At 39.7% G+C, this 10422-nt stretch overlaps 1 protein-coding gene across 3 annotated transcripts in view; it reads left to right on the top strand.

Annotated features, from left to right (window-relative positions):
- Positions 1–9886, top strand: part of LOC306844071 (A-kinase anchor protein 7-like) — a 45907-nt gene extending 36021 nt beyond the window's left edge. For 2 of the 3 annotated variants that reach the window (XM_079375943.1, XM_079375944.1), the window contains exon 7: positions 8349–9878. In XM_079375943.1, the coding sequence (XP_079232069.1) occupies positions 8349–8527 (179 nt within the window). In that variant the 3' untranslated portion in view covers positions 8528–9878. Of the gene's footprint in view, positions 1–7149; positions 7186–8348 lie in introns of all 3 variants that reach the window. The other variant, XM_079375942.1, reaches the window with a different exon arrangement.
- The last annotated feature ends 536 nt before the right edge of the window (positions 9887–10422 follow it).

The raw sequence follows: 10422 nt of genomic DNA, 5'->3' as shown, positions 1-10422 counted from the left end.
CGGATGGGAGTGCAGACGCAGCACATGGTGCGCACTAAAGCTCGTGCCCTACTTAGAGCTCACATGATAGTGAGGAGCAGTAAGTCACGCTCGGGAGAGCAGCACGCTGTATGCATGTGAAGAGCTCATGGGGCTCAGGAATACAGTGTGTTTATGAGGCTAACGGGGTCACAGCGAGAGCTCAGCATGTGTGTGTGTGTGATGCTCTCCGAGTCGGAGCTTTTCGTTAAAGCAGTGGGATGCATATAAATAATAGACAGTGACACACACATACACAGCATGGCCCTCTGCACATTCACATGCCGCTGTCTGATGTCCTGGAGATGAGGAACACAAACACACACTCCCCACCTGAGGAACAGCGTTAGATGCTGGTCTCTTAAAGACGTCTCAGTAGATGAACAGAGGCTGATGACTTTCTCTTCTGCTGTGTGTGTCTTCTGTTTGTTGAGATTAACTGAAGTGTGGTGATGTATCAGAGCAGAAACGCCAGGCTTGCGCTCAGAAAGTACACGAGTGTGCGTGTCTGTGTGTAAGTTCAGATTTGATTACCTTGTGTGGTTCTCCAGAGATACAGCGCACACAGATAAGAGCTCCCAAACTCACAGAGCACTCAGCGGCACACCAAAATTAATGCTGGACACGACTGTGTATGATTCACATTTTTTATGAATCTTATTCGAGCTAAGGCTGATTTGCCAAACTTTCAGATCGTAGACTAAACTAAAAAGCATTATGAATCACTAACAAAGATCTGTTTACTGATTGAAGGCTTGTTCACACAAACAAACAACAGTGCTTCAGTCAGAAGTAGCAGTTGGCCGAGAGGGATTTTATGATGGGCAGTGCTGATATCTGAGAGAGCTGGGTGGACGATGACCGATAGAAAGATGATGTGTTTGCACGACAGCGGTGGACTAAAAATGAAAAAGTTTTGCGTACAAACAAAAACTTTGTAGGAAATGAACCCTATTCACACTGTTCTGTGAAAACGGCTAGGCTGTACTATTCATGCCAGGCCAGTAGCTGGCGATGTCACTTTGTACAGAAACTCATGTATGCATATTGACTAAACATGTAATATGCATGGACGTGACGTCACCATTTTTACAAATTAGCATGTTTAGTAGTTTACGCAGACACAATTAATGTGTAATTTACAAAAACTGGCACTTTGAAATCCATTTTCAAAAGTTTGTTTTCAGGCTCGCCAACAGCCAGAGCACACAAAACGTTTTCCGTTTTTAGTTGAGAGCAGTGTCATGTAAACAGCACCTTATATTACATTTGGAGTCACAGAAATGACAATCATTTTTGTCAAATAATTTGAACTTTGTAAGTTGAAAAATAAACCTGTTTTCATTTCAAAGTTTTCATTTACCACTTAGTTTTTTTGTTTAAAGGGGTCATATGATGCTATTTTAAAGATCACTATTTTGTGTATTTGGTGTAACAGAATATGTTGACTTTAATGTAAAAAAAAAACATTATTTTTCAAATACTGTACATTATTGTAGTTCCTCTAGCCCCGCCTCTCTCAAACTACAAAGCCCCTCCTTCTGACAAGCACAGCCTGCTCTGATTGGCCAACTGACCCAGTGCATTGTGATTGGCCGAACACCACAAGCACGTGTCAGAAATGTAACGCCCCTTTCCATAATCACAAGCTTCAGCTTTCAAAGTAAATATAAAGACAGTTAATAATGTCCTTAGTTTTACCATCAGGTCAAGCCTGAGAGGGGAACAGAGTAGCGTGACAGACACAGAGATAAAGCTCATATGTGTGTGCACACAAGCCGTGGTTAAGACAGCTGACTCTACTGTGATGTGACCCTATCTCTCTCACACACACATACACACACATACACACACACACACACAACGCTTTACTCTACACTAGGGCTGAACGATTTTGGAAAATAATCTAATTGCGAATTTTAATTTTTTTTTACCAATATTGCGATTGCGCTTTAATATGCAATTATTTATTTAAAGCTTTTTATATTCTGTATTATTCAACAAAAACAAGTAATAAATCATTGTATAGTATGCAGTGTTGGGCACATTACTTTAAAAAAGTAATTAGTTATATTACTAGTTACTTCTCACAAACAGTAACTGAGTTACATCATTATAAAAGAAACTAATGACCAGGGAAAGTTACTATTGTTACTTTTTTTTTTTAAATGTTCAAATGTGTCAAATAACTTGGATGCCCCCAATATTAAATATGTTAAATGAATTAAATGGTCACTAAATAGAATCAATAATTATTATAAAACATTGTACACTAATCTACACTATTTTAATGTTTCTGTGGGACAATGTGAGAGACACCGATCAAATTCAGTTGATTATTGTAAATATGATCAACCCTCTATAGACACCTTGGCAATAGAATCTCCATTGGCTTGTAATTTGTTTTAGTTTATAAATATCTCATTTAGCATCAGTCAGTAAAACATTATATGATATTATGATAATTTAGCATTAAATTATGATAGAACTTTAGTAATTAGAATAACCATGTATGAATGCATATTTGTCACGTTGACTGAACTTAGGTCTGGTTATTGTTTGTCATTTAGTGTTTCTATTAAAAAGGGGGGGGGGGCTACAAATAATACTGATAAGATAAAACTACTATGAATTCTACAACTAATAAGAACAATATAAAACACACTAAGGATTACTGAGCTGCTGGGTTCATGAATATTAATCAGGTTGTCTGCGTTCGCTCAAACTGATTCGCTGAAATCAGAACGGGGAGGATAATAGCTGAGCGCCAGCCAATGAGATTGCCGTTTGCGCATTAGTCCCGCCCACTACCAGAAAACCCAGCAGTTCTTAAAAGCTGAAGAATTCCAAAGGAACTCCGTTATTTTGACAGGAAAATACAACACAGGATATCATTTACATGTACCGCGTCAATTCTGCATGATATGTAAGACCGCAAACTGCAGACTTGTCAACATAGTGTGCTAACATGATGCTTCCTCTGAAGACTGCTTAGATGTGTTGGACTTGAAGCAGCGCAGCGAGACCGATCGCTGTGTGTCATCAAATACTGCGAGAGCTATGAGAGAGCGGACGTCTCCTTATGCTGTCTCTCGCCGTACTTTGATATCATACACCGATCGATCTTCAAGTCAAACAGCTCTCGCGTGTCACGTTACAGTGTAATCGCAGCCTCTGCGGTTGAAAATTGCGTTTTTTAATATCGCGATATTATCACAAATGGAATTAATCGCTCAGCCCTACTCTACACTGTGCAAAACTCTGCATATGAACAGCCAATAGCAAATACTTGAACTAATAACAAAACATACTTACAGTCACTGATCCAGAAGCACCAGATTGTCAGAGCAAAGTCAGAATTGACCCTTATTTTAAAGAAATAGCCTTTGAACAGCCAGCCTTGTACTCTCCTAGGTTCACGAAACTGTCGTCCATAAAATGGACAAATTCGAACATTTGTGTTGTGCTGTTCTGTTGTAAACAAATCTTAACAATGATTCCTAATTGCATCTACTTTGGGAAGGCCAAAGAAAGTGCTTTTGCTTTCTGACAGAAACACACAGCTGACACGCGGCATCAACACTACTGCTGTGACTGAAACCATGCCTTCTTTCTTTGCCACAACATTTGGGCGGCATTACGCAAATATTTCCGCATCGTGACGTAGACATGTGGGGTGTGTTTGAATGAGGGGTTTTAGCCCGGTCTGGATCAGCCTTCTCTTTTAGACAGAATAAATCTTTTGTGGGAGACTTTGAGCTTTGTAGCTCTGCTGATAGTAAACATGCACAAACAGCTACATAACACACTAAAGAAAAGGAAAACAAGAAATCGCATCATATGACCCCTACATTTCTGTCTCGTAATTTATTAACCAGAACTGTTAAACACAGGCAGTGAAGTAATAAGAATGGGAGCTCCTGTGTGTCTGTGCTGTTTGTCTGTGTGACTATCTCAGTGCTGTCAAAATAAATGTCTTCCAGCACTTATTGACCAAACAGAAACGTAATTGGCCAATGTTGATAATTAAAAAATGGCAAATACTGACAATTGTCAATTCAAGTTGAATATGGTTGAGAATTGTTCATTTAGATCTTGGACACCAAGAGCGAGACAAATTGTGGATGAAAGGCCTGTTCACACCAGGAGCAAGATAATATTTTCAAACTGAATGAAAACCAGCTTCACTCCAGTACAATAGATGGGGCTAATTGACAACCAAATGGACTCCAGTGCATTAGATGGCTGTAAAAATTTGCATTTTTACCCCATTTAGGCAGTGGCCATTCTGGAAACATGTCACAGTTGCACTGGAGAACCAAAAACAGTTCTGCACTGGTGCCTTAAAACTGCTGCTGTGAACCATGTAAACCATAAAACTACACTGACAAAAAAAAGGTTGATTGGTTATACACTTAACTTATATGAGCATTATAAGCAGCTCATAATGGTATAATGATGAATTAAACAAATTTGGACATTAAAAATGTAAGATGTGAAAAGCAAAGGCAATGATAGGGCATGCTTATTTGTGGGCAGGTTATGTAGTAACAGTTTTGGCATCATTGGCTCTCAGGCAGTGGCATTGTGGGCTGTTACTGAGAGACTTAGTGGCCACGCACCAGCACCGTTTCCCTGGAATTGAGTTCTTGAAATAGCAGCTGGCGCTTTGCTTTCTAAAGTGGGTGGAAGACAAACAGACCATCCTAAATGCACATTGTTCCTCGATGGGAACCACTAGAGGTGAGACGGCTGATGACACTGATCTCTCCAGCACAGATCCTGACCTCAGACCCACAGGAGAGAGACAGGAGATGAGGCTTCCTGAGGAAATGCCCTCAGAGAAACACAGACATGCATTCTACACACTCACAAATCAGTGTCTGAACCAGTGATTAAAGAGCAAAAACAGCATAAAACTTACTTGAGGAGCTGCTTCGGGATATTTTTTTTTAGAGAATATATCTTTGAACTGACCTTACATCAGTGGTTACTTAAAGGAGTAGTTCACCCAAAAATGAAAATGTCCTCATCACCTCAGGTCTTCCCAGATGCAGATGAGTGTTTCTTCATCAGGTTTGTAGAAATGTGTCTCCGCATCAGTGTCTCAGCAATGGATGCTCTGCAGTGAATGGGTGCCGTCAGAATGAGAGTCCAAACAGCTGATAAAAACATCACAATAATCCACACCACTCCAGTCCATCAGTTAACATCTGGAGAAGAAACAAATCAATCATTAAGATGTTTTTAACTAAAATATCCATAATCCATAATAACACTTCCTCCAGTGAAAAAGTGTTCTGGTCTGAATCAGGAGAGAAATCTGCAGATCAAGCAGCGTTTACAAGACAAAACAGATCTAAACTAATATGTGGCTGGATTTTGATGTGAGATACAACAGGAGATGCACTTTTTCACTGGAGGAAGCATTATTATAGATTATGGACTTGTGTTTTAGCTGGTAGCGGCAGTAATTTATAACAATTTGTCACTGAACAAAAATCAGGAATCACAAGCTTTTGTATTATGTTATGTTGAAACACTAAAACACTGTAACAGTAGAAGATGAGAAATCAGGCACACTTCAAGTGAGAAACCCTCACCAATGTCATAAACTTAGCTTGTAAGTCACATTATTTATTACTGATCAGAGATGTTGAAACCGGAGATTCACACCGGAGTCCATTTAGCCTGCTTCTGTTTTTCAAATCATATCTAGATCTAGTGTTAATGAAAACTCACACACTTTATTTGCAGTTGTTTTATTTAAAGCAGAAAACATCACAGAATCACAGAAGTGTAAAATGAACAAAGGTCAGTGCAAGTCTGATCCAGCGCTTGCATTTTTCAAGATTCCTGGCTGATTTTGGGAGCAGAATGAATGAATCTCCATTAACTAGCCACTCTGGATATCTTGACTTACATGTGTTATAACAACACCTTTTCACCACTGTTAAAGGAGTTTTCCATAAAAAAGAGGTTTGTACAGCATGCATCCACCAGGTCAGTAAAGCTTGATGGACAACAAGGCTTCTCAGTGCAGTGATTTGATTGGCTGTTTGGCCTGCCAGTCATTTATCTGTCGTAAGGTCAATTCATTGTCTCAGTGATTAAGAAAGAGTTTTTTGCTGTATTGTTAGGAAATGTGAGAGATGTGAGATCTGGACTGTAGATGATCAATGTGTCAAACATAGAGCAAGAAGTGATTTAAAGCATGAATTGATTGATTGGATGTTGTAAATATATGCATCAGCTGATGTGTTGCTTCTCAGTTTTTTTATGTATTTTAAGTGTGTCTCAAAGGCTTTCTGATGCTCAAGCAGATCAATGTTATGAAAGCATCCCAGTGTTTTAATGTGACTCTGAAAGATTTCAAACATCAAAAAGCAAGAGTTTAATGCAGCCAGAATCTGTTTCAGGCTACAATAGCAGAGACACTGGAGAGGCTGTAGTTGTGTTTTGGCCTGTGATTTGATGGATGATTCAATTAACACCAGTCAGTTATTGTGTTGTGGTAAACAAGGCTCACAGTTCACAGTCTACTGATATGAGCATCAAATCAATTATGGAATCAAATAAAGCTGCACAATTAAACAAGCAAGTAATCGAGATGATGATGCAGTTCATCGTGAAGTGTTGACTGCTGCGCTGCTTGCTTCTGGTGTATCTGTGGATTGTGTTTATAACGTGTTTTTGCTCTAGTTGAGCAGTGAGTGATGAGGTGACCGTGGAGAATCAGGCTTTAAATGAGTGTCAGGAACTACCGCTGCTCTTATTCTAATCACCCAGGAGAAGATGTGGCGAAATAAGGCATTGATTGTGCATTTTCAACATTTAATAATCACAATTACAGTATCAAGGGAAATAATTAATCAAGCAATGTCATTATTGTTATGCTGGTGGAGCTGTAGAATCAAAGCCGTCGTAATTGTGGAGAAATCTACAGAACATGATCTGGAGACCGCTAATCAGCTGATCTGATGCGATTGAGACTGAAGCATGCGCTCATGACGGAGAATCAGACGCGTCTCGTCCTGCTTCATCACACCATCTGTGTGATTCTGATGGTTTATGATGCTCAGATTGAGAGGAAATCACTTCAGGTTGCTAAATATGTTGTTTATCTTGCAGATCTTGTGCAAAGCAGGCCGCGTGCCACACGGACAAGTACGTGTTCCTCCCTTCATGTCTCTGTGTAGTGTACTTCAACCCCTCACTACCCTACTACTGAGGGACTATAGACACAGATTCACCTCACTGTGTGTGCAGTAGTCAATACTGTCGTCTTATCCATTGTTTGAGGGATGCACAATATATCAAATCAGTATTTTAACTTCTCTGATTGGGCTGATATGCTGGAAGCAGAGAGTTTCACAGCTTATTGTGTCTATTTTAGTCAAAAATTAGTTATTTTTCTGTGCCAGGTTACAGAAGTACTATATTTTGCTCCCTGAATTAAGCATTAAATTAGACAAGTACAAGTCTAGATTGTTGATCCAGTCTAACAAAAAAAATGGTATATATTTACGATATTGTCAAAATTACAGTAAATTATTTTACTGTCAAATTTAAAACAAAAGTACTAAACAATATGACAATTATATATCAGTATATATATATATATATACATTTTTTTTTTTTTTTAAGAAATTAATACTTTTGTCCATCAAGGATGCATTGAATTGATCAAAAGTGACAGTAATGACATTTATAATGTTACAAAAGATTTCTATTTCAAATAAATGCTGTATAAATAATAATATAAATAAAATGCATCATGGTTTCCAAAAAAATATTGTGCAGCACAACTGTGTTCAACATTGATAATAATCAGAAATGTTTGTTGAGCAGTAAATCAGTATATTATAATGATTTCTGAAGATCATGTGACACTGAAGACTGCAGTAATGATGCTGAAAATACAGCTTTGATCACAGAAATACATTACAGTTTAACACATATTCACATAGAAAACAGATATTTAAATTGTATTAATATTTCACATTTTTACTGTTTTTATGGTATTTTTGATCAAATAAATGCAGCCTTGCAGAGAAGAGATGTCTTTCAAAAACATTAAAAAATCTTTATTTTTCCAAACTTTTAATCATGTATTTGTCGGTTATCAGCTGAATAATTACTGAAGTCAATATCTGTGCATCCCTGCATTATTCCTGTTGATATTCCTGTTTATATCAATCTAATGATGAACAAAATATCTGAAGGCTGAAAAAGAGCTTTAGCTGTAATTGTGACGGTCCTCATTCACACCTGTAACCTGAGGCAGACATGTGTGATCTTCATGTGTGTGTGTGTGTGTGTGTGTGCAGGTGTTAAGAAGGCCCCAGCGCCAGACGATGAGGAGTTAGTGAGTCTGAGTAAGCGGCTGGTGGAGGATGCCGTGTTGCGGGCCATGCAGCAGTACATGGAGGAAACCCAGCAGAACGGCGCCGCGCCGAGAGACGAGGCTCCGCCGGGGACCAACAGCAAACTCAACACCACCAAATGAAAGCACAAGCCCTGAGCCGTTCCCCGAGCCGACCGGCGGAGAGCCGCAAACGCCTCCACCTGCCAGCGGCATCAGAGCGCAGCCGAGAGCGTTTGAGCTGAAGAGAAGGCTTGTGGAGCACGAGCGAAGCCAAGATCAGGCCGGATCTCTGGACACACGCAGCACTCAAACTCTACTTTACTTTCTGCCTTTCCCCCGTCCTGCATCACTCCTGTCTGTTTTACATGGCAACACTTTAATTTGATGGTCCCTTTTGAGCATTTTGCACCTACATGTCAACTTACTCTCAGTAGAGTATTAGTAGACTGTTTGATTAATGTCTGATAACTCTTTATTGTGATGGTCTCCCAACAGACACTCTACTGACTGTAAGTAACTTTGCAAGTACGTCAACTTATTCTAACCCTAACCCTACCAGTCTACTGATACTCTACTAACACTCTAGTGAGACTTAATAGATATGTAGGTGCAGCGTTACTTACAGTCAACGGAATGTGTTAAAGGGAGCATCAAAATAAAGTGAAACCTTTGACTTTATTTGTGACGGATCCTTCAGAGAACGCTGCTGTAGTGTCCGGAGGCGTTCGAGTCTGTCAGTGTTGCTTTGTCATCTTCACATCTGACAATCCCAGCGAACTGCTCAGTTTGACTGCTCATGAACTGCAGGCCTGAAGCCCGATCCAAACCAGAGCCATCAGAACTGCTTATGAACTCTGAACACGCTGTTTGATCTGTGTGTGTGTTGTTTATGCCGTAGGGTGTGCGTTTGCTCAGAGCAGAATGATCAGGAAAGAGAGCGCAGACGGACGCAGGTAGAGGCCATAAAGACACTGTTAGCACAGGAAAACATTCGAGCTAAGATCCAACAGGAGCTGGACTTGGCTCCACACTGAAGCTCGTGGACACACACAACCATCTCAAAGTAAATCACACACACACACACAGACCTTCACTGACGTGCAAACCAGCAGAGCATCTCACACACACACACACATTAGCTCATACTGACACGAGGCCGGCCTGAGGTAAGCTTATTGTATGATTTTTGGGGGAATTCAAATGTATATGAGCTGGTTTGATGTCTATAATGCTTCAGATAAGCAGCCACAGTGGCCTTAGAGAAATCACACCTTGTTATATTACTGAAGAACATGCCCTTTCAGTTTCCTTTCATTCACAGATGTGTATTTTCACCAAAATGTGTCTTTTTATGCACCCTGTCCTGATCTTTCTTGAGTTCGGCCGTATCGATGCCGACGCCATTCATGTAAACAGTACTATATGTCATCGTTTATCATTTCGTTTCCCATCTGTCACTTTTTTTACTCTTAAAAATAAAGGAGGAGATGAGAGCGAGTGATTCATTCTCTCAGCGGGCCTGTGTTAATGATGGAGGTTGAGATTGTTCTCATACTGTAGATCAGTCTTGTATCTCAGAATCATGCTGGCAGGGTTTTTCTTGCAGCTAGCTACATTTGCAACGCCTCCGACTTTACGTTTGACTATTTTTCTCTCGTCCTCTGAAATAAGCATATTGCCTGCCGTCTGCTGAGCGTGAAGGAAATCACAGCACTCCGAGGCTCTGCAGTTCTGACACGAGATCGAGAGGTTCATTCAAGGTGAAGCCGTCACAGGCAGAAATGAGATTGAGGTTCTTAAGCCCTATTTGGTAATTATTTAGAAGGTGTCTATAGAAGAATGATTGCATGGATAAAACTCAGGAATTCAGATGCCAAATAATTCACTGAGGACAAGTTTTTAAAACTTCTGATGAAATCTGATCTGATACATTTTATTTCATGTAAGTACAACGATTACTACTAAGTACTTTATTAGGTAATTACTCTGTATTATGACACCTTAAAATAATGTGTTACAGAACTTTCTATTCATCT

The sequence above is a fragment of the Barbus barbus genome, assembly GCF_936440315.1.
Source record: "Barbus barbus genome assembly, chromosome: 24".
In the NCBI taxonomy this organism is placed as follows: Eukaryota; Metazoa; Chordata; class Actinopteri; order Cypriniformes; family Cyprinidae; genus Barbus; species Barbus barbus.
The sequence above is the reverse complement of the archived record's forward strand: the minus strand, read 5'-3'. Positions and strand labels throughout refer to the sequence as shown.